General features: G+C 37.3%; 1 protein-coding gene across 4 annotated transcripts; it reads right to left on the reverse strand.

Annotated features, from left to right (window-relative positions):
- Positions 1-511: 511 nt before the first annotated feature.
- On the reverse strand, positions 512-21,907 carry CD274 (CD274 molecule). Of its 4 annotated transcripts, none has more exons than XM_010960629.3 (7): positions 21,772-21,907; positions 15,495-15,560; positions 14,264-14,605; positions 8,111-8,395; positions 6,003-6,110; positions 4,432-4,491; positions 512-3,407 (listed from the first exon to the last, which is right to left on the reverse strand). In XM_010960629.3, exons 2-7 carry the CDS (start codon positions 15,544-15,546, stop codon positions 3,385-3,387), a joined length of 870 nt encoding a protein of 289 aa, XP_010958931.1. In that variant the 5' UTR covers positions 15,547-15,560; positions 21,772-21,907; the 3' UTR covers positions 512-3,384. The 4 variants fall into 4 exon arrangements, with proteins under 4 accessions (XP_010958931.1, XP_074217705.1, XP_010958932.2 ...); XM_074361604.1 differs by having other exon boundaries at positions 21,775-21,864; XM_010960630.3 differs by lacking the exon at positions 21,772-21,907 and adding an exon at positions 21,151-21,692.
- Between the last annotated feature and the right edge of the window lie 3,747 nt (positions 21,908-25,654).

A 25,654-nucleotide genomic window follows, 5' to 3' on the forward strand; every position in this document is an offset into this window, starting at 1 on the left:
TGACACATTAAATCTTCTTAGAGTCCTACCTGTACCAGGTCTTAATCCTCAATTTGACTTCTAAGTTTTTCACTTTCTTTTCAGAAACTGATGACTGAAATATACCCAGCTTCATATGCACAGCCTTGCATATCTATGTCTACTGATCTGACATTACTCTTGTAAAGGAAAGCCCGTTCATTTCCCTATAGTTCTCTTAACGACCACTCCTCTCCATCTCCCTTCCTTCAGATCTTCAATTTGGATGACACAATTTTTACTCTTTTCTTGGTATTGTCCCAAAGGAAGTTATTGAGTGAGAGAGGATGAAAATTTTCAATCCTTTAAAAAATTATTTTGATATTTTTAATCACACAAGATTCAAGAGTATGCTGTGTAAACATAGAAGCTATGAAAAAGAGAACTAAGAAGGTGGCTGAAGATTTTCCAAGTAACTGTCTCCACTGGGATGTTAACCTGGGAATGGTTTTATAAAACATGTAGAAAATAAGAAAATGGACATGTGGATTCATTGAGGAGCAAAATAAATAAGAATATTTTATTAAATTAGTGAAGGCATAAATAGTGACAAATGCAGAATTAGGTATCATCTCTGCCTATGCCACTGACAATGAAATAAGACAAAGGGATAAAGTGCCTTGCAAATCCAACACCACAAGAAGGCATTAAGATTTGGGAATGAAGTAAATAGACTTTACATCTTGCTGAACCAGAATCCTCGCTTGTACTTCACACAAAGGGTCTTGTCACATAAACAACAGATATTGTACACATAAACATGTACAAAAAAGATAACAGAAGGAATTCTGCTAGAGAGTCTGTTTCTTCAGCCTTGATACGAGGCAAAGCAAAGGTTTCCCTTGTCAGGTAGATGGCTAAGAGGGAAGAAATAGTCTGGAACCTCCTGAGAGGGCATCTGAACCTTTGGAAAGCAATGTTTTAGGACGCCTGTGTAGTGGTGAGAACTGGTGGAACGCAAGGGTTCAGGCATAGCTCATGGGCCTTTTCTGGCACAAATGAGGGTCTAAGATCAAGGTACCCATACTAAAATTTCCCCAAAAGAACATGTAAGTTTGCAAGTGCAACATCAAAGTCAAGCTAAAACTCAAGAGAAAGCAGAAAAAAACAAGTTCCAGACAGGATTCTATCATACAGAGTTAACAATAAAGACATCCTTTAGGGCTAGTTTGACCTCACTGTACCCTGGAAAACTCATTTTGAGAAACACTCTCTCCTTGAGAAACACAAAATGAACCAAATCCAAACTTAGTCACAGAACAAGTACTCAACAAATGTTGATTGTCTAAATGCAGATATAGCAACTATTTAGCACATACCAAGTTGCATGAGAGATACTAAGAGGCTATGGAAAAGATGACTTAGAAACAAACAAGACATAGTGCTCAGCCCCTGGGAACTTCAAATTTGTTCTGTCTGTTACATAAGAAGTAGTATATTAAATAAAAATAGCAAAGTGCACAGCAGATGCATAATGTATTACAACTTATATGAAAAAGAGCAAAAAACTAACAACGTATATACATTTTACAAATATTTCCACATATATTCATAGAATATCTTTGAAAGAAAAAAGACAAAAGACAAGAATGGTTTCTTCTGGAATGGAAAACCAAATGAGTAAGAGGATGGAATGGAGCCCTATTGGACTTTTTAAATTTTAAATCATGAAAAAGTATGAATTCAAAATTCAATTGTATTTAAATAAAAAAGAAAACTAAACAATTCTGGACAGTATATAAATAAGCATCAAATTGCATGACAAAGGCAAGCAAATCAGGGGTAAATATAACGATAGAAAAGGAATTCAGGAGCTGTTTTCCACAATTTTAAAAAAAGTTGACTTCTCATAAATTAAAACTGCTTTGATTAATGAAATGTTTAAATATTTTCAAATGTCCAGGAACACACTGGCTGGCCACCCAGAGCATCCCCTCCTCTGGCAGCATTCTAGACTTTCCTCCTCACACCATCATTCTCCTCCACTACTTTATGCTATGATACTGCACTACACTGAAGTAATACTTGTTTTTTTTTTTCTCCTTAAATCTCCGGGCAGAGCTTCGCTCAGCTGGCTCCTCACACAGCAGAACAGAGGGTCGGACTGGCGGCTCAGCTGGCGGGCACACCGCTCCCTCCCTCCTGGCCTCGGAGGTGAAAGAGGAGGGAGGGAGAGGGGCGGGGCAGGAGCGACAGGCACGGCAACCTCGCTCTGGGCCCCCTCCCCAGCCAGCACGCCCGCGAGCCAGGCCAGGCAGGAGCCACGACACATGCTACATTTTCTTATTGATGTCCCCATTATACTACGTGCTCCTTGAGGAGAGATGCTTTATCTTGCTCACATCTGTAGACTCTCTGCCTGGCAGGGTGACTGACATGCTAAGGCACTACCTAAATGTTTGTTGAATGAATTAATTTCTTAAAATAAAACACATCTGTAAATTTTATTCTAAAAGGACAGTGGGTGACAGTCTTGAAAATCTGAGGTCTGTTATTTATTGTCTTGGGCAAGTTACTTTATCTCTCTGCTCCCTCAGCTGCAAAATGGGTATAATAATAGTGCTTACCACAACACCCTTGTAACAGGGATGAAATGAGACTATGTGTATACATAGTTGTAAAGCTGATAATTAAATGTAACAGCTATTTTGGTAACATCTTATTCTGAGGTCTGAGAATAAGATTATTCAAGTCAATCCAAGTATCAATGGGTTATATAAAGTAATATCCTATGCAAACAAGTGGTTCATTATCTATACTTCCAATATACTGATAGTTATAAAGTATATCAAGCACTTCACAAATAGTATATATTCTACTGGACTCACACAATTCTATAATCAGTAAGTTTGGTTTGGTAACAAGATTTAACTTAGGCTACAGTATATCTTCAAAAGAAGTCACCCACAATCACACTCACATGACAAGACCACTCAGACTCAAAATAAATAGAAATAACTCATACTTAAATAGTGTTGCAACATCAGGACTCACAATCACCCAGAAGACAACACAAAATATTAAGTGAAGGCAAAGGGCCCTTCTGCAGGAACTGACCATTAATTCAGGGAATCTCAACCTGTTTTCCTAGGATGAGTGATGGACAGTTTGTACGTGGAGGTTCATCATGCAGAAGCGTCCTTCCTCCTTTTCATTTGCGTTGATGAGTCATTTTGAAGTACCAAGCTTTCCTTGCAGGCCACCCTTTGTTCTCCTCCTCTTCTTTCCCAGCTTCCATTTTCAGAGCTTGGGCCTTTTAAGTTCTACATCATCTGCCTACTTCATGCCTCTGGTCATGCTCAGCCCTGACGAACTCAAACGACAGGCTAAGAACCCCTCTTTAAGATCAGAAGTTTCAATGCTGGATTACGTCTCCTCAAACTGGGGATCTGGAGAGTGATAATGAGAAACATAAGTTATATTTGCTAGATGATACAATAAACTTGCAATAAGAGAAAGAAACAGGTTATATTTATGCCTAATTCCCTTTCTATGATAAAGTGTAGCCAACCATCCTGGTTTGTCAGGAACTATCCTGGTTGTAAAACTGAAAGTCCTGTCCTGAGAAAACCCTTAGTCCTGGGCAAATTGGGATGGTTGGTCACCCTAGGATGCTCCAAACAACATCCACTCATTAGCTTTACAACACAAATGAGTGCCATGGGCCACATAATGAAACCTGCTTGAACTTGTCCAAGATAATCAGACTTTAAACTTGGGCTCGTTGTGAAGTTTGGTTTCTAATTACATTTTTAAAAAAGAATTAGAAATCTTAACTATAACTTTCTTCCCAGTTCAATCATCTCAGTGAGGTCTTCGTTGATCTTTTGTAAATGTAGACATTTGTGGTAAAATGGATTTAAGTGAATAGGTTAAGAGTAAGGTTCTGCGATCAGGCTAGTGGGCCCCAAAGTCTGATTTTTGTTAGATTTGTGTTCTTGGGCAATTTATATTATCTTCTTGACCCTCTGCTTTCTCTCCTATAAAATGGGGATAATTGATTTTATGGCAGGGGGAGATTAAATGAGGTAATGCACATGAAGCAGTTAATATAGTGCCTGATACACAAGTTTTACCTATTTATCTACCTACCTACCTACCTACCTATTTGTCTATCATCACCCATCCACATAAATCAACTTCGTCCCCTTATTACAGGGAGATGTTAGGATGCAGAGCAACAGAGACTTAGCAGAGAGAAGCTGCCTCCTTCCCTCACCTCCCCAAAAGGCCATCCCTAAATCTTAGACTGTGGGAATAGTTCTTGAGTAGGGAGGCAAAGAGGAGCCAGTAGTTCCAACAGTCAGCATTATGTAAAGTGAGGGGAAAGTAAGGCTGATAACTTTCTCCTTGTTATTACTTTAACTTTTGGTTTCCTTTTCCTTCAACTTCTGATCCCCACTAAATTCTTACCATTTTGTTTCCTTGAGTTTGTATCTCGGGTGACACATTTTTCCACATCCATCATTCTCACTTGAAAAAAGAAAAGTTATTTTTATTTCCACATATCACAACTCTACATCCCACACGGTGACTCAAGTTTAAATCCCATGTCCTTATGAAACATTTTTAATCCCTTAGGAAATCTGGTAGACTTCCTTATTCCATGAGTCCCAACCTCTGAGGTTAATTCAACAGTAGGGCACATGCTTTTGTTCCTAGATTTTCTTCAGGTGTATATACTTTTATTTTCCAACCCTACCCCAAAGATGGACCATATCCTGAGATACCTTATTATACACTGATTTCCTAACACTTCCTAATGCCAACTAATTATTTTTCACATGGAAATGCAAGTTGGCAACAGCAACCTCCTTGAACAAATCAATTCTATCTCAGGATCTTCCTGTCACTGAAACTTGATCCTTATATTCTGCCCGATTGTCTCAGTTCTGTTAAGTACTCCTTCTTTAGAAGAAGCTGACCTCCACTCCCTCAATTACACCACTTCCCAGATCTACCCATCCTCTTAAGGGGTTGTAGGGAATTTCTCAATGACTCCTGGAATTCCCTTCCATTTTTCACTTCCCTATTTGACATCAGATAACTCTGTACACAGATCATCATTGGCTCCTTTGGTGTACTTCTCAAAGTATTAGGGAAATGTTTGATCTGAATCATCTTAAAATGAGAGGAAATTATTTGAATGGATGCATTTTCCTTAATTTTAATTGGTCCCTTAGGTAAATAGAAAACACACATGAAAATTATCTTAAAAAGCATATAATACCCTTAGGCAGAAATCTTGCAAAATACTCTACAGTAAAAGTATCACTACTCTACATAATGAACTATGTTTATTACTTAAAGCTCCCTGAAACCAGCTCAGTATAACAGTGCAACTCACGCAAGACAAATTTAACTGAAATCAACAAGCTTTTTAGCTTTTTCTCTCCTGTAAGTCTGTGGTTATTTGCATGACAGAAAGAAACTGTATGACAACCTCCACACACACCTTTTCTCTCACCCCTCACCCCTGTACTCATGATCTTCACCCAGCAATCGTGCACAGCTTCACTATAACTGCTATGAAACAATGGAATGTCTGTGCACCACCTCGCAGAGAGGCAAGTCAGCTTTGCTTGCAGTCATGATCCAACTCTAACTCCCTTGGAAATGTTACTGCAATATTCACTGTCACCCTCCAATGTGGGTGATGCTGCAGAACAGCAAAACAAGCAGGACTGGAGGAAGAGATGACACACAGGTTTGTGTGGTGGTATAGGTAAAACCTACTTTGCATAATTGAAAGTTGGCCCTGGAAGGGAAGGTTAAGAGGTAGGCATTGAATAAATCACCATTTCCTGCTGGAGGCACCCCTAGCATGTTGGATAGGGCAATTCCTTATTACATGGGATTGTCTTGCGTGTATCAGCAGATTTAGCATTCCTGGCTCTGCCTACTAAGTGACATTGTGAAAACAGTACCACCCTCATACATTTCTCCACAACCCCCAGTGGAGACTAATGCAATAAAGGAAATACCATCTCTTTTTAGACAGAAGATGACTGTCAGGATTACACCAAGAACCAACAGGGCAGCTCCCAGAACCACCAAGTGAGTTCTCTTTTTCGCTGGATCCACATATGGCTCTGAAAAACAAAACAAAGGAAAAAGAAATTGATAAAAAGATAAAATCTTCTTGGGAATGGGCCAAGAGAATAATCATTTTTGAAGTTTAATTTAGGTTAGCTGCAGGTTAATTTTCTTAAATACTGAAAGTTCCTGGCCAGTGAGTGGTTGGAGTGCTGAGATACCTCAGATACAAAAATAGGAGCAGCATGGAAAATTGGAAGCAGCTAAGGCTTTGGACAGGTGGACCTAGGGTTAAGTTCTGGTGCCAATCACTAGCTTTGAGATCTCCAGCAAGTCCTTTAACCAGCCTATAAAATGGAAATGATAATGAAATTTTTGTGACACTAATGTTTATAAAGTGCTTTTCACAGAGAGTGGCTGCTCAGTACTATATGGTAGCCTCGATTATTTCACTTCTTGCATTCTTTACTATAAAGCCTAGCAGCTGACTGTACATGGCAAAGATGGAACACAAAGGCCAACTAGCACTGCCAAAGAGCTCCAACTTCTCCATATCTGTGGCCATGACTGGGGACCATTGTTTGCTATCTTTTTTCTCCTCCACAGTTGGCATATCTCAGGACATCTAATCACTGGCACTTCTCACCAGTCTCTCTGTCTCCAGTCCCATGCAGAAAGGAAAGGAGTCTTATGTCACATGACTCTCAGAGACGGCTAACTCCCGCCTCCCACCATTAGCCATGATGCCTGACTACCTAGTTCAAGCTCTAAACTCACAACAGCAGTCAGCCTTTCTCTAATGGCTTGCAGTTTACAAAGCCTGTTCATATCTATTTTATTTGAGTCTCAAAAATAACTTTAAGAGTTAGGTGACACAGGCATTTAAAAAAAACCTCCAGGGTACCCATGAGGAAACAGACTGAGAGTAGTTAGGTGAATTACCCTAGGTCTTCTCACAAATAAGCTGTCATAAAACAGCTTTTAGATGGCAGAAACAAATTGGTGCAGCTCCAACCAAAGCCAAAGTGACTCAGACCCAAGTAAGAGCATCTCTTTAATTTTCTAAACTTTTTTGTTCATAGGTCCATCCTGGATTGTTGTTTCCTATTGTTTGACTTTTCAAACCAATTTTTTTTTAAGTCGTTTTCTCTGAAGTACTAAGTTTTGCTGTCAATATCTACTGGGGGAAAGGTAGTGAGAAGTGATTCTTGGAACACTGCTGGGTTTATAGTAACATCATGCTCACCAGTCTCACTTTCTCTAAAGATCTGAGCATCTCACCAGACTCTGCATCCTGCCCTACCCACCTGTATAGGAGAGTGAGATTAAAAAAAAAAAAGTTGAATCTGTGAAAATAAGAATCTCAAGTCATTTTCATACACAGTAACTAATTTAACCCTATGATGGCATTGCCCAGTAGTTTATAACTATATCAGAAAAAGTAAGCACATAGAAGTCTAGTCACTTGTCCAGGGACTTATGTCCAGTTGCCTTATGTCCTATGCACTAAGCAGACTGCTTTGAGTTGGAAGGTCACAGACTACCTTGGGGGAGGCAGGGAGTGAGGGGATAGGGAAGATCTCTCTTGTTTGGAATAAGACAGAAAAGTACATTCCATTTGCTTCCTGCCACAGAAACCATGGAAAGAAAAGAAGCAGCTCTGATGTGCTCAGATTTCGATTCCTAAAACATGGCCTGAGCTGAGCTTTCCTCTCAGGTGATCCCCTAGGTCCCCCAGCCACAAGATCATTTCCTACATGAAATGGGATTGCCTGTTTTCTTATCTATTTCCTGGAGAGTGTTAACTGTGTTTTATCTTCTATGAGCCCCCAATGCCTGGCATGTAGAGCATATTCAGTAAATATTTGCTGAATGTTTATTAAGTAGCAATATGACTTGGTTGAATGGAGGTGAGGAAGCAGGATGCATTTTGTAAATATAATGTTGTTATTCATTCATTTAACAAACAATGAATGCCTACAATGAGCAGGCATCTCAGGCTAGATACCACGGGACAGTACAAGACACGTTTTAATTGAGACATTCAGAATATTACCTGGGATGACCAACTCAGCTGTACTGTTTTCCTCATGACCTAACCTCCGGAAAATGCAGTAGAAAATCTCATTAGCTGTTGTGTTGATTCTCAGCGAGCTGGTCACATTGAAAAGCTTCTCCTCCCTCTGGGAACTGGTGACGGTGGTTTTGCCACTCAGGACTCGGTGGTCACTGCTTGTCCAGATGACTTCAGCCTCAGGGTAACCCTCAGCCTGACACGTTAGTTCGTGTTCAGCCGTGACTGGATCCATAGAAATTCTTTGGTTGATTTTGCGGTATGGAGCTAGGTCATGAGCAAAAAGGCATGGCTTTAGCTTAGCACGGAATGAGACATGTGGCTTGGTGCTGTCTACTTTAGAAAGAATGTCAATCCAGGCTGTTCTCAGAGAAATAAGCTTAATGTTCAGACATCTCAGCATGTGGGAAATACCTGGTAGTTCTGCCTCATCTCTTCTATTTATACTTGAGCCAAGTTTGGGCTTAAAGGAACAACTATCTTGCTATAAGAAGCATATTGCTATTTTCATTGGGCTCAAAGTAAATGTACAGATTAAAGAGAACTGTTATTTTTAAATCAGCAGTCTTTCTATCCAAACATAAAATATGTCTGTCCATTTACTCAAGTCTTTGTATGTTTCTCGATAAAGTTTTATAGTTTTTACAAAGGGCCAATCCATTTCTTCTTAAATTTATTTCTGGATCTTTTCTTTTTGTTGTTGTAAATCTGTCTTTATAAACATAAGCCTTTCCAGCACTGTCCAGCACTCTTTTCTTATACATTATTTAATAAACAGAAAATCTCATTTTGATGTGCCATTCACTTCTTCAACTTTAGGTTAATAAGAAATTAGGTATGAAAACAACATTATGCCATTGTAAAAATTGATACATGGTCCTAAATGATACTTTTTAAAGTTTAAATGTATTTTTTTAATTTTAGAATAGTTTTAGATTTACAGAAAAGTTGCAAAGATAGTACAGAGTGCCCACATACCTCCCACCCAGTTTCTCCTATTGTTAACCTCATACGTTACCATGGTACATTTGTCCTAAGGAACCAATGCTAGCACATTACTATTAGCTAAACTTCACACTTTGTTCCATTTCACTAGTTTTTCCATAATGTCCTTTTTCTGTTTTAGGATCTCATCTAGAATACCATGTTATGATACTTATTTTTTAAAGTTTTTATGCTGGTTATTTTAATATATCATTTAAGTATACTCGAGGAAGAAATTTTAATTAATTTTAGACCATTAGCTTGGGACCCTTTTAGGATTGAGATATCCAATGTACTGAATATTGAACTTTATTCATGTTTATTCATTACAAGTATGTGAACATGTTATTATTCTGTTGGTATAACCTTTATTTTACTCTTAATATTTTAGTGTAATCACTAGTGGTCCACCTAGAGCCTTAATTCTCCACTCTTTTACCAAAGACACAACAATGGTTTTGTGATATGATATCTTTAGAGATTTAATACAAAACAGTCACGATCAAACAAAACTGAAATAATGATGTGATGTTTTTGTGCTCTTAAATCAATGAAACCACCAATGGAAACATTGGAAATCAACATAATCACAATTTCAAACCACATAAATAATGGTTCTCATGAGAACTTGAGTCCTCAACCTTGTATCTGTTATGTTTAAGAACCTTTTAAAAAAAAATGAATCCACTGATTATACCTTATGAAATAATATTACCATAACAGGTTCTTATACTACATAGCTTGATTTCTAGACAATTAAAATTCCAAGCGTAGAATCAGTTAGTAGTAAACTTTGAGGTTAAAATATTTGATTTTTTACTCTTCTGTTATCATTTTTTAAAGAAATAAGAATAAAGGAGAATGTTGTTTCATGCCTGAGCATATGTTTAAATGTGGCTTACCTCTAAGGGCCCAATAAATTAGTGGATTCATTCTACTCACTAATTAAATACCCATTGTATTAGTCTCTCAAGTGGGGCACAGGTATTGGGATATAACAAGAAAGTATTAGAACCTCCACTAATATTTATTTTTATCATAAAAATTAATAATCTAAGCTTAATAAACTTGACTGATTGACACTGGGTCTCACTTTGTGTGCCATATGTGGGTCTTACAAAAATAGGGGAGTTTTCTAACACCAAAGGGAGAACAGTGACTTGTTTGGGAATATTATAGATTTTCAGATTCTCTCATTTAATTTTAACTAAACTAGCCTGCTTACAAAATGAACACTTAATTACTTTTAATTAATCAATTATTAGTAATGAATTAATTTAAATATTAAAGTAATTTAAAACTAATTTTAAATTTTCCCACAAAGAAACAGGATTGAAGATATTACCAATAATTCAAATACAAACCAAAAGGAAGTGACAGGAGTGTGGTAAACACAACTTTATGAAGTAAGACGGTAGGTACCTAATTGGAACTGATAAGGTATTGGTTAAAAAAATCTCAAGATTGTCAAGACCATCTACCTTTGTTAAGAGAATTTCACCTAAGGTATATTATGCCTTGATATATTAGCTAATGATAGTGAACCATCATAATTAGTAAGACATTGAAAATATTGTTTATTAAATTTTCATTTTATCTTTTAAAATGTCTATTTTTGTACATTTATAAAATGTACAATGTATTAGGTTGAATTATATGAAATTGATGATGTTCAATTTCTTTTTCCTTTTAAAAATACCAATTTCTTATGATATAACCCTATATATCAGCACAAGTAAATTCTTTATAAACACACACATACACAAACACACACATTAGTTTTAACATGCTGTACTGATAGGGTAGGTAATCAAAAACATTTTCAGACTCCTGGTTTACTAGATCTAGCATACACATGTGCTAATGCAACTGTTCTATCAAGACCACAAAAAGCTGAAAAGTAATTCTGAAGTCAATGTACCACTCAATATATACTCTGGAGGTACAAATACAGGAAATAAAACCTAGTTGTTAAGGGCACAGACTTCAGAGCCAGATTGCTTGAGTTTAGTACCTGGTTTCATCATTTGACAGGAGAATGAACTTTGCAAATAACTTAATTTCTTTGGATCTCACTTTCCTCATTCATAAAATGAGAAGAATAACACTACATATCATTGTATCTAAAATGCCACTTACTGAAAGACACACTCAGATTTCAAGGATAGTAAAATGTGAAAAACATGACCTGATAAAGCCCCTACTCCACAGAGTCATTTGAGGATTAAATGAGATAATAAAGGCAAACTGCTTAGGACAGGGCCTGGCATGTAAGCACGACCTAAGTGTTCATTACCACGGCTACTACTGCTAGAGCTGCTCTTCTTCTGAGTATTACCATTTAAATGCACTCACGTGGCATTCTTTAGAAAGTACTGACAGCTCCTGATGAACAGTCTTAGAAATAAATTTTCATGTATCCATGTTTCAAAAATTTTAGGCTTATCCTATTTGAGGAAATATGTCATTCATTCATTCATTGCATTCATTCAACAAATATATTTTGTGTGTTATTGTGACACTACTACTCTCATATGCCAAGTCCCAAGGATATAGCAATGAACAAAACGACAAAATCTCTGTGTTTGTGGACTATATATTCTAGAAGGAGAGAGATAATGAAATATATAGGTATATATATATGACATATTAGATGAGGATAAATGTTACAGGGAAAACTTAAACAGGGCTGGTTGATGAATGTGGGGGAGAGATGGGCTTGGTCAGAAATGATAGTGGTTAATCCTTGGTCCAATGAACACATTAGCTTTAATAGGATAACTACACATACTTTGTTCTTTCAGTTGCCTAATCCCATTTAAGTTCTTGAAAGTATAAATGCTCATTTCATTTTCCCTATTAGTTTCAATGTTTAAGGGAAAAAAAATTCAACTCAAAGTCTGATGCCTGAGTGTCTGGAATTTAAACAAACATTAAAGGTGCAATAATACCCAAAGTGATAACAATAATTGAGTTAATCTAAAACTAAATGCTTTCAAATTTCAGTTTCGAAATGTTTCACCTTTGAAATCCCATGGTGAGTAAACTCCCTGTGGGGAAGCTGTGTTACCAAATGTTTGCAGTGATGGGAAGAGAAGCCTGCTGGCGTTACTGTGAAATTATTTGCATGTGGAGGTGACTCAGGAGTTCTACTTCCTTGAGTTGTAAAGCTCATGCAAGATGGTCACCAAACTTCTTTGGTGACACTGCCTCAATGCAATTGAAACTTGGTGGCTATCTTGCTTTCAGTGCATTTCAACCTTCAAGACCACTGTGTGCAAATGATAACTAGATGTACTGGGACCAGGATGCCAATTTAGTAATTTTTAATACAAAATGGAATCGTCAAACAAATCACATCCTCAAATCCGGTTGGTCATTTCCTTTGTTCTATCAAAGATCTGTCCTTGGAAAAACCATCAATGCCGAAAGAGTTCCTATTGTGTCAAACCATAGCAAAAGAAATTACAAATCCATAAGCAACGTTACAGATCCCAGATAACCTAGAAGAACACCCTTTCTCACTACAGGGACAGCTGTCCCACTCTCTACATACTCCCTAAAGGCTGAGGAGAGACTTTCTGGAAGCAGGAAATTACACCCTATACTTCCTTCTATCTGACTGCCAGACTTATGCTCTTCCTCCCCACCTGAGATCCAGCAATGCTGACTGTTCATGGAGCTAAGTCTTGATAATTTCTTTAATGTCCTGAAACAAAGTATGCTTTGATGTTTGCTGATGGACTGAAGAAAAGTTGAAAATCCCTACCTGGGATCCCAGCAGCTTGCTTTCATAAATATCTGTTCTAGAGAAGCACATAGTAAGATACAATTAAAATTAAATCTATGCCACAAGGCAAGTGATATTTTTCTTGACAACAGAAACATTGAGCTAGAATTAGAGATACAGCAATGTACCATAAAGTAGATGCATTTCACCTACTCCCTATATAATTTTGATTTTGAGTTTATAATTATTAGTTATCCCTCTATGATAAACATAAACTTTTCTACTTATATTACTGACCTTCAGATTGATGGTACTTAGGCCAGGAATAGAAAGACCGAGGATTGAGATTTAATTTTAGTCACATATTAAAAGGTCATCATGTAAACAAAAGAAGCAGGCAGATAATCTCAAAACTTTAACTTGAGAGGATAAACTTCAGTTCAATATCAGAAAGAGATTTCAATAGACTGTGGAAGGGAGGTCCAAATGACAAGAGTATCACTATAAGAACTATGTGAGCAGAAGATCCTTTGGAGGAATTTCTGTTCTTTGGGCATTTGTATTAACTGCTTTTGCCTTGGATCCTTTGAGCCCTCAATTCTATAAACCTTAACAGTGAAAGCAAAGGTAGTTAGCTAGGGTGTTTTCCTTTATTTAGCTAGAGACAACCCAAAACTATGAACCCAGGTGACCTGATGTCATAGTCATAGGTCAGTACCCACGAATTTGACACTCACAGTTTCTCTTCAACACTCCAAGGTAACATTGGTATAGATTTTTAAGATGAACGTGTGCCCAGTGAGCATAATTTATACTATCTGAGGAAGAAGAGTTTATTCAATACTTGACATGATTTTTTTCTTTTGACTTCACAGATTGACTTCAAGTCTTTTTGCATGTGAACCTGACAATGAGGTTTGCTTTTAATATATTTATTTGGGTTTGACATAGAGAGATTCGAAGGAAAGAAAATGCTGGCAGATCTCATAAATTTAAAAAATGCGTATTGCATTTAAAAATTCCTGGAAGTACACACAAAGAGTGATTATTATCTTTTAATGCCATGGAAGATAGTAGTGAAAGAAGAAGAGACACTTTTGTGGTTTATTTTATTCCCTTCCATGGTATCTGAATTATTTGCAAGTATATGTATTACTTTTATAATAATAAAGTAAAGACTAGGAATTTATTTTTAGGAAAACTGAACATAACATGAAACATGGCTCTGTCAGGCTTGCCTGGGTAATTCCAGGGACTGTCAAACAGTATGTACTCAAGCAATGCTCATTGGATGGTTGTATGAATGAGTGAATGAAGAGACTGCTGCTGTGAAAAGGCTGGACTTCCAGGAATGAAAAGCTCTCAACATTGGAATGTGGTTTTAATAAAGGCTGTGCCTCTTTAACTATAGTAAGTCTTACCATTGACTTTCAAAGTAATCCGCTTGTAGTCGGCACCTCCATAGCTGATCAAGCAGCAGTAAACACCTGCATCCTGCAATTTCACGTCTGTGATCTGAAGTGCGGCCTTTCCCAAGAAGAGCTGGTCCTTCAACAGCTGGGCCCTCTGGCTGTAGCTACTGTGCTGAACATTCAGGTCTTCCTCCCCATTCACAAATTGAATAATTTTCTTATCCTCCATTTCCCAGTAAACAACTAATGCCAACAGGTTTAATTGTTTGTCTACTGGAAATTTGCATTCCATTGTCACATTGCTGCCATACTCTACCACATACAGGTCCTTGGGAACTGTGATAGTAAATGCTGAAAAGAAAGATGACCAATCTTCAGAAGATGGCAAATTCCTCAAAAAATTTATAAAATGAGCGCAGGGTTTATAAACGCTTTGTCTGGTCACTGACGTGATAACTGCATTTAAAGACCTACTTCCCTGAAATAAGTATTTTACTCAGTGGACTTAAGACATATTTTAGGATGCTAGTTAGAATAATAGAACTAGCTAAACAAGTTGTCCCAAAATTCATAAACATATATTACTATAGAACTATTACAGTATTATACTATAGAACAATATATATTATAAGGGTACTTATAACCAGGGAGACTTTGGACAACCCCAGAATGTCATTTGACTAGACACCTATTTGCTTTTTACGTAGTCTACATCATAGATTCCAGTAGTCCTGGCTTTTTACTGCCCTAAATTCTTAATCAGTTGTCAGGCTGGAGGTACATGAAAGTAGAGATTTAGGGAGGGTCTCAGGATGATGTCAGTACTGTGTTATCCTGATGCTCTGTATATACTATAATTCTTCCTTAGGATATACTCATTGGGAAAAGCAGGTCATAGAGCAAGGTGGATAGAATGATCCTGCCCCTGCTTAAAACAAACATGTAAAAGTATACTCTTAGGTCATTTCCCCAGATATTTTCAGTAATTATCCTTGGGAAATGGATAATGGATAGTGAGTAATGCATAAAAGGATATGGGTTAATTTTGTTTCTTTCAGTGTGTCCATACATTCTATATCTTTGTCCAGTGAAATGGGCTTATGAAATGTTTTTGAATTATAATGAAGGAAAAATAGAATGTCCTCTCTATAAAAAATTACATCCATTTTTATTGTTTGTTTTTATCTTATAGTTAAAATATTTAAAATACAAAACCTAATGAAAGGATCTGGTGTCTTACCTTTCAGCAAACAACAGTAAGCCACGAATGTAAAAACACTACATATCCTCATTTTTCTGGAATGACCTAATTATGGAAAACACAAAAAGGAAACTGCTTTACTCAATAATTTAATACCCAAACATTATGGGGCTTGGCAGTTCATACTGAAATAGTCTTCAGATAAGCAGACAATGACTGATTTCTAAGTGTTGAAATTCAGCGTGGAATTTTAGAAATTCAGTACCTTCACTTAATATATCATAGCCATATAAAGCCAAATGAAAAAAAAAAAGGTACTATCTCGAGAATTTGTAAGTTTAATTACAAGGCCTGAAAAAAACTTGTACACTAAGAAAACGCCAAGAATAAAATATTACACCAAAATCCTCTCAACTATTTTATGTTTTTTCTATAGTGTAACATATCAAGAAATCCAAACTGCCTTATACAAAATTTCAAGGCAAGGAGAATCTGACCTGCATATTTCCTACACTTCAATGCCTCTTTTTCTTCCTAACAGCTGAATACTTTCATCCTACCCTTTAACAATTCAAAATAGTTATCTCTGCCACTTCCAAATCATTATTCCAACCATGCCAGTGGTCCCCCAGGTGCCATCCTTCAAAAAGCTCCTCTTTTGTCCTTCACTTATTCCAAATTATAAATTATACTCCCTCAATAAATTGATTCCACTAGTAGCAGGGGGAATGAGGAGAAATAGTTGGATTCAACCACTTCATACTAAGATGTGAATGACTCACAGACACTCTTTCAGGGGTATCTGCCTAGATTCTACTCTTTTTTTGTCATCCTCTTTGTCATCCTACTTCTTTATTTGAGCAAGCATTTATTGAGCTCTTCTGTGCCATGCACTATTTTAGGTATTAGGGATATAGCAATAAATAGGAGGGAAAAAAAAAAAAACCAAACCACTCTCTTCTTGGAGCTTATAGTTCAGCAGAGGAGTAAATAAAGGAGCTTTGTACTACAGCAAATCTGTTTATTTATTAACATATTTTATTTCTTGTGTTATATACATATTTACACTTTGAGAAGAAAGTCAGTTTTTCCCTCTTAGGGTCTCTTTGACCTCTGTATCCATTACAAAAACTCACAACTGATCAATTAATCAATGTTACACATATATAAGGCAGAAGATTTATGCTATGCATATAAAAACAGCTCCTAAAAATCAGTATGAAAACTATACACAACTCAATAGGAACACAAGCAAAAGTTTTAATATACAGTTAAGAGAAAAAATACAAATGACATCTAAACAAAGGAAAGGATGCTCAATCTCACCCATTAAAAACAGTGAAAGTTTAAGACATGAGATACCATTTTTCAGTTACTAACTTGATCAAAATTATAAAGACTGCTAATATTTAGCATTTGTGAGAATATGAACAAATGGGGTTTCTCATTCACTAATGATAGGAATGTGAGGTTGTATAACCTTTTGGGGGTCACTTTGGTAATTGTCATTAAAATTTTAAACGTAAATCATATTAGCTTTCACTTCCTCTCTTCACTTCTCCTTTGTTGGAAATGTATATAACAAAAACAAAAACACACATGTATAGCAATAGATGTCAAGAGATTAGTATTTCTAATACTAGTCCCAAGCTGGGAATACCCTAGATAGCCTAAACGGTTAAATAAATTTTGGTATACTCATACAATGCCATACCATAAGGACAGAATGCATGTAGATGTGTTGATTTTGCAAAGATGTAGAAAGTAAGTTGCAGAATGGTATGTGTATCAGAAAACCACTTTTGTCAAAAAAAAAAGAGAGAAAAATTTGTGTTTAGGCATAGAAAATACACAGAAAAATCCATACCAAAATGATGACAGTGATTATTCCTAGGAGTGAAATTAGAGGAAGGATAGGCAGGTTTTCACCTCTTTGTAGTTTTGAAAAGGAAGAAAGAATGGGAGAAAAGAAAAAAAAGGAAGATGAGATTGTGAATGACTTCTTTGGTGTTTTTCTGTGACCAAATTTTCAAATAAATGGATATGTTTTACTTTCATTAGAATAACTCCCCCCCACATTTAATGAGCCAATATATAGAAAACAGATTGGTGATTACAAGAGATGGGGGAGGGGCAGAAGGGGTGTGAAGTGGATGAAGGGGGTCAAAAGCACAAACTTTCAGTTATAAAATAAAAAGTCATGGAGATGTAATGTACAGCACAGCAACTATAGTTAATAATACTGTTTTGCATATTTGAAAATTGCTAAGAGAGTAAATCTTTAAAGTTCTCATCACAAGAAAAAAATTTTTGTAGCTATGTATGGTAACAGGTGTTAACTAGACTTATTGTGGAGATCATTTTGCAATGTACACAAATACTAAGTTATTATATTGTACACATGAAACTAATCTAATATTATATGTCAATTATACCTTAGTAAAATAATTAATTTAAAAATTTAATGAACCTTTTCATCTTGCCAAGCTGCAAAATGTTTGGCAGACAAAGGAGTATAATGGGAAGAATCCCAGAACCTCCAACATCATAGCTGAGGAAGAATAATAGCCTTTGTTTATTTTTCTGTTTTTCTTCATTATTAAAGTAATATAAGCATATTACAGAAAATGAGAAAAGAAGGGGAAAATTACTGACAATTCCATCACTTTAACCCAGGGAGCATTTGATAATCCTGGAAACATTTTTGGTTGTTAGTGGGGTGAGAGAGAGGGTGCTACTATCTAGTGGTAAAGGCCAGGGATGCTGCTAAACATCCTATAGTGCACAGGACAGGCCCCACAGCAAAGATCTACCTGGCCCAAAACATCAGCAGTGCCAAGGCTGAGAAAACTTGCAACCACTGTGAGCATTTCAGTATGTATTTTTCATCCATTCTTTTCCCCTATGAATCTTTTTTTTTTAATAGCTGTAACCTTATTATACACTTAACATCCATTTTTTCATTTAATATTATGACATAAACATTTTCCATTTTACTACATAATATTCATAAGCATCTTATTTAGTCATCCCATAATACTTAGTTTCCTTGTTATTAGGTATAGGATTGTTTCCAATTTTAAAAATATCCTAAGTATTTGTGTACTCAGCAAATATTTGTTATATACCTCCTGTGCACCAGGTCCCAGGCTAGGCCCTAAGGATAGATTTCCCCAAGTGGAATTGCTGAATAAGGAGAAAACATTTTCCTGGTTCGTGATACATGTGGATAATTGGTGCTGGTTACATTCTGTCTTCACCTAGCACTAGGTATTGTTTAAAAATTTTTTTTCCTAATTTAATTATAAAGTACAACTTGAATTTTTCATGGGTTTGTTGATTGTTTTAGTTCTTTAGTGAATTATCTGGTCTTTTTTTTTTTTTTTTTTGCCTGCTTATCTTACTGGTTTCTTACTAACCTGTACAAATCCTTCATACACATATATATATACACACATACAAAAAGGATAAAATAAGTCATCATCCTCCTCTTGCTAGTGATAGGTGCATAATTCTTACTTCTCTTCTTTGTCTGCCCTCTACATGGGAATAGGGATGGCAGCCAGGTCTGTGATAACACAAAGGTCATTGAAATGATGCTGCAGCAGCTATCTGGTGTCCTTTCCTCGAACCAGAGTCGGTTATACCACAATTATAAAATACTAATATGATATAAACACAAATACACTTATTGGGCAGAAGAAAACTTAAGATACCCTCAACTCCAAGGAAAGAACCACTGAATAAAACAGAGGGACATTAAACCCACTCGTGAATTACAACTAATTTTCCCAATGTTTATGCCATACTCTGCTGGAATTCCTATCCTTGAACAAATTTGGCTGAAATTTTTAGAGGTAATAAAAGTTTACTGGAAGGTGATGGATTAGATCTGATATTTACCTAATTCCTCACTATACCTCCTCTTCCAACAAGGCACCATTCCCTTGCAGTGCAGGCTTTGTTAGTGGGGGGAACAGTGGAGGAAAAGATAGAGACCATGTGAATAAACGTGGTCTTTGACTTCTAAATCCCACATCAGGGCAATTGGTCTAAAAGAACACGAACATCTTCTTCAGGTAAGAAACTCTGATGGTGTATCTGAATTCCCAGACAAAAACTAAGACATTGAAAGAGTAAGGAAATGTGAACTAGGGAAGAAGTGATGGTTCATTAGGATGAGGAACTAGGTTTGTCCCTGGGAGAACCCTGTATACCATTATGGAACTGATACTACTCTGTCTCCCTAAGGTAGAATGGGTAGGAGGAAAAAGGGGAAAGAACTCAAGCTTTTGTTCTCAAAAAGAGAAGCAAGGAGTATCTTGATATCTGTTGGTTCGGGGACTCCTTTGCATTTTACCTGGTGTATATGAACTACGATCTGAGTAAAAAAATTCCTGGAGTTGGAAAATGGTCTCCAAGTGAACTGAAAAACCACCAGGTTAAGAGATCTGATCTATTAAACCTCTACTAAAAGAGAGCTGATCAAGAGAGCTGATCTATTAAACCTCTACTAAAATATCAAACTCTATTGTACTCAACAAAACCCTGTGTCCAGACTCCTTCCCCTCAGTTGCACTGAGACATTCTTGTACATTTCCCAGATGTGGCTTCAATTCCCAACAGTTATTTCTGTGGCTTCTTTTAAGAACACACTCTGTTTGTTGTCCTGTAACCTCTGCCTACTCTCTTCCACTGAAAAAAAAAGGCTAACTTTTTTTTCAGAGTATCACAGTTCTTCTTAAAAACTGTTTGTCAACTGTCAATGTGAACTGGAACAAACTTTCTGGAAGGCAATTTTCAATTTGTATCAAAAAGCCTTTTAAACATCCAGACTTTGATCAAGTAGTTACACTTTTAAGAGTTAATCTGAAGGAAACAATCATCAACGTCCAGAGATTTATATGCAATGATATTCAGTGAATGGCTAAGATAGCGAACCACTGTAAATAATCTTTATGTCCAGCATGAGGGATTAATTTTGTTTGATTATCCAGAGCCATGGCATGTAGCTATTTTTTAAAAAATCACATTTTTAGAAAGCAATTTAATTCATGGAAAATCATTCCCCTTAGGTGCAAAAAACAAGGTGGAACAATGATACATGAAGTGCTCTCTGCGTTATAAAACAAATCCAAACTCAGCTTTGACACAGGCTAAGCTCAATGCATCTAAGAAACATTTTTCCCCCTTAGGCTCCTTTCTTCCATCTTCAGGACTACTTTAGGTCCTCAGAACAGATAGAGCGAAGAACTTCGGTTCGAGTTCGAGTATCCTGGCTCTCACAGCACGAAGGAACTTTAGAAGATGCTGCAGGTGCGATGACTGACCCACAGCAGACTGCTAGTGAGCCGCAGAGGGTGGACTAGAACCCAAGTGTCCCGATCTCCAGCCTAGGAATTTCCCTCTAGCGCCGGCTACCTACCTCAGGGCCACATTCATGAACATGAAGAAACATGTATGTATTTACAAGACTGACATTAAGCAAAACTGAATTCCGCCTAGTGAAAGGCTAAACGTGTTCCTTGCTGTTATTAACCTTGTCAGGTAATCGGTTCTACTGCACCCAAACCATCACGCTTCCCCTTTCCCTTCTCCTCTCTCCACCCCAAAGAAAGGGGCTATTGACAGTCTGTTTTAAAGCGCCGAGCGAGATGACCAAAGATGCTGGCCTGTGAGCGAGAACGCTCCCTACCTGCGAACGGGGACTCGAGGCTGGCGCGGAGGCTGCGGCGCTGAGCCTGGGATAGTGATGACCCCCCGCGGCGGGCGGCTAATAAGCTTAGCTTTTTCGGTGAGTTCCCCGCCCACCCCTGACGCAGATCCAACCCGCTGACACTGGCTGGGTAAATTTGGACTTTCATTCTTGGAATAAAAAAACAAAGTAATGGAAACCAAAAGTGAAACTTAATCCGGTTCCCGTAAAAGAAAAGTTTCAAGGATTAAGACAAACCAACATCTGATGTTTTAAACAAAGGTTTAAAAACAAAACCACGTCTTTGAGATGATTTCAGATGGTTTTACCTTTAGAATCCGCACTCTAAATTCTGCCACGAGGTTCCCCCTTTTCTGATAAAACATTTTTTTACAAGACCATCTTGTAAAAAAATCATCTTGACATAACCTGATATAAATCTACACTATATAGAAAGTGAAATGACAGGCCCACATGCCTTCGATTTTTATTCTTGAAAGTAGTGTATGTATAATAGGAAATATATTTTTAAAACGTGGATTTGGTCACTTCCTCAAAGTTCCTCGACATAGTGAAATTTCAATTGCTTTGTCATTAAAGTAACTTCCCATGATGACTTACCACCTTTTAAGAATGTTTGGGATCGTTGCTATCTTGCTGTCTTTGAGATCCAGCTTGGGGTAGCACACGCTAGGTGAAGGTTAAGAAAATCCTCTGGTAACTCCGGATCAATGATGGAGCCCAAGCTGAAACCCCGTGACTCACACAGAGGTGCTGACAGAAAGCACCCCCACTACTTGAATTTCTAGATGCTGCTTTCACCCTTGCTCTTCCCTCTCCGGCTCTCTAGTGCTGTCTCCCTCGTTCTTTCCTCCTTTCCTCCCACCTTTCCTTCCTTCTTTCCTTTCTTTCTTACTTCTTTCTTTGTAATTTTAAGTTGATAAATTAGACTCTTCATTGTTTGCCTTTCATGTTTATTCTTTTCAACTGCAATTCTAAATACTACATAATGGATGAATACTGAGATGTCCTTGACTTGATTATGGCATTTGCTTCACAAGTAAGAATTTTTACATTCTTAGAATATCACCTATTTTTATTTCTTAACCTAGAAAAGTACAGATGATAATACTGTCTTTAAAATCTGGTGGGGAATGTGAAATTCTCTTTAGCTTCAATAAAATTGTGATGGACTTGGAGATTCAGCTCAGACGCTTCCTCTTTCATATTTCTTTTTGGGGCCAAATAGTGGAATAGTGTATAGTTTTCTCAACTTTATTCCCTGTGATATTTTCTATTTAATCAACTTTATTTCTCTAAAAATGACAGTCAAGACCCAGGACATAGATTTCAAGACCTACTAGTTTGGTCATGATTATCAAGTGGGAAAAAGCCGGCTCTAGAGCCACCTACAACTAACCAGCTGAGCTTCCTTGAGCAAATAATTTACTGAGTAGGCAGGATTAAGTAGTATCCTCTTAGATGGCCCCAATGATCTATGAATAGTTTTTTTAATTGGATGGGGGGGCACAATGCTTACTTGCTTATTTATTTCTTTTACCAAAGCACATAAAGATCAGTAGGGAAGGCAGGAGGTGAATGGAATTTGCCTTTTTCTAAAGTTGTTGAGGGGAATGGAAGGTATTTACTCAGCTTGCTGCTCAGTAATTTACATATTAGTAATCTGAGGACCTGTGATTTTGTTCATCTCACCCACTTGTTTCCACCCCTCAGCCATTCATTTTCCTACACAGTTTATCAAGTTTCTTAATGAAGTTTTTATTTCCTCTGGAGACAGAAAAACAGGATGTGTTTAGAAAAAAAGAGATTTTACCACTTCAAAAAAGTATATGAAAATCAAAACAGCCAGGGGGGCATTCGTACCAGAACTTTGTGCAGATTTTGTGATTTGGGAGAAGTGGACGGAGAGGTGCTGAGATTGGAGACAAGCAGCGGGAAGCCAGAGCTGCAAAACTAGACACCCTGATCATCTCCAGCATCACCATTTCCCATTCATGCCCCTCTCATTCTGTTCATTTTTAGGGGTTAAAAACTCATCTCTTACGGAATTGCCTTCAGAAATATTATTTTATACTCATTCTTGGTTTTAAACTAAGAACAATATGAGTTCCTAAACTCTTCAAAACCTCTACTTTAAAGGGAAAAACTGTTTGGTTTTTTTTTTTCTGGTATGAGTTAACTGGTTATTCAAAGGCCAATTATGGTAACATCCAGGTTACTGGATATAGAAGCTAATTAATCTGCCACTCATGTCTGTAGGTAGACTCATCATAAAAGAATAAAAAGTACTTTTTCTTTTCTCTTCCCCACCCTTTCCTGAAAGGACAGCAAGGCCTTTCTGTTCCTCAAGAGAGAGATATTCTAAACATAAACTAATACACAGAAATTTCAGATACTGGAAAGTCCCATTAAAAAAACAAGAAAGAAAATGAAGTGAGACAATGTGGTAGAATGCCTAGATATGAGGCTCCTTTAGTTATTGTGACCAGGGAAGGCTTCTCTAAGACGTGATATTTGAGAAATGAATTATGAAGACAACCATAAAATTATCTGCAGGAAAAGCACTCCTGGCAGAGGGGTCAACAGAGGCAAAAACCATAAGGAGAGAACAGACTCAGCAAGTTCTAAGGATGGAATGAAGGTCACTGTGGCTGGAGTACAGAGTGAAGGGAGAGGTAGTGATCAGATCACACCATGAAGGGTTTTAAGGACTAAGGGAAGAGGATTGGATTGTAATCACAATGGAAAGGCACTGGATAATTTAAAGCAGGAGAGTTACCTGATGAATGTTCCCAAAATATCACTCTAACTGTGGTCTGAAGCATGGAGTATAGAGGCGACAGCATGGAAGCTGGGAGACCTTGAGGAACTGTTGCTATGGACTACATTCAAAATGTAATTTGGAAGTAGAACTAACAGAACTTGTTGATAGATATTAGTAGTCAGAAAAAGGAATCAAGGATGATAGAAATATTTTTAATACACTGTTCCGGAGTAGAGTATTATAGTCAGAGTTTCAGGCTTTCACAGTAATTGTGAGCTCTTTAAATTAAGGAAAGCCTAAAAATGAAACATATGCTCTCCCACTAAATTATCAATTGGAAATCTGTTTTAACCCATCAAGAGACTCAAAATTTCTTAAGAAGAAATTACAGTCCTTTCTAGAAATGGAAAGTTGGTGGCATTATGTTGGAAGTGGCCCAAGGCCTTGGTCTTGCTCCTGAGACTTGCTATTAATCAGGCTGCAAAATGACAGGTCCAGGTCACTTTATATGAGAAGTGGAAGAAATTCATTGGGAGCACTGTGCCAGAAATGAGAGGAAAAGGCTCTGAGTAGTGGTTAGAACATCCCTTTGCATGGTATGCAGAGGGAAGGCCTCAGAGGCTGAGACATGCCATCAGCTAAGGCATCATTATTAAGGGATGTGTGTATGAACTCTAGGGATGAACTGTTTTAATTTACAGAATATGGCAGAGTTGAGAGTAAGTGGAAAGCATAGGTTTCATTTGTGCCTGTGCATGAACAAGCCAAGTAGAAATATGTAAAATGTCTGTAACTCTAGAGTTACAGACTAGAGTTACAGACATTTTACAATCCCAAGCGAATGCCGTTGACCCAGAAAATCTTGCTAATTTTGTACCAATCAGAGCTGATGAAGCAAAACAGAAGAATTAACAGCATTTTAAGAGTGTGATAGGATAGTGCCACTGCGGCTTCAAACATTGAAGTAGACTTGGAAAGTCAGAAGCAACATAAGGCATATTTTTACCCCTTTAAGTCCAACTTGCTCAAGGCAAAGCCCCAGGGGATGAAGATAAGCAGTTTCCCCAAACCCAGTGAGGGCTGGCCTAAGTTTGGGTTGGAAAAAGCAGTTCTGGTTTGCTTCTGGTATACTAGGGTTGGTCTCAAGCAAAATCATTGGGTATCCATTACTCTGTATTTCACAAACTGAAACAGTTATGAAGTAACCCTTATTTGCTTGGTTTTGATAAAGGGGATAATTAATGCCTGCTGTAACTACAAAAAATTAGCACAGTTAACTCATCCTCTTTCCTGTTTTCTTGGTGGGAAAGAGGAAGATGGGGAGTTGGCATGAGGAAGAATAGATTCTAACATTATTATTATTATTGACATCCTTGTTCCCAGGGTTGCTTTGAAAAAATTTAATGGATATGGCCAGGCCAAGCTATGCAGCACTTCCAAGATGCTTGCCATAGAAGGAGGAGAAAAAGAATAAAAACTGAAGGCTGGGTATGGTTTTCTGATGTCCCTGAATGGCACAAACAGATGTAGTATCCCTCTTGTGAAGAGATGCAAAGAAGAGAGACTATACAATAAGGTAGATCGTTTTATCCATTAGAGTTCAGGGACTGTTTTCAGTTTAAAAGAAAAAAAAGGTATTCAGGGTAGGAGACCATGCTGAATTTGTCACAGGTGCAGGAGGCTGAGAGTCACTGGGCTAAAATTATGTGAGTGGCATGA

This window comes from Camelus bactrianus, chromosome 4, assembly GCF_048773025.1.
Source record: "Camelus bactrianus isolate YW-2024 breed Bactrian camel chromosome 4, ASM4877302v1, whole genome shotgun sequence".
In the NCBI taxonomy this organism is placed as follows: Eukaryota; Metazoa; Chordata; class Mammalia; order Artiodactyla; family Camelidae; genus Camelus; species Camelus bactrianus.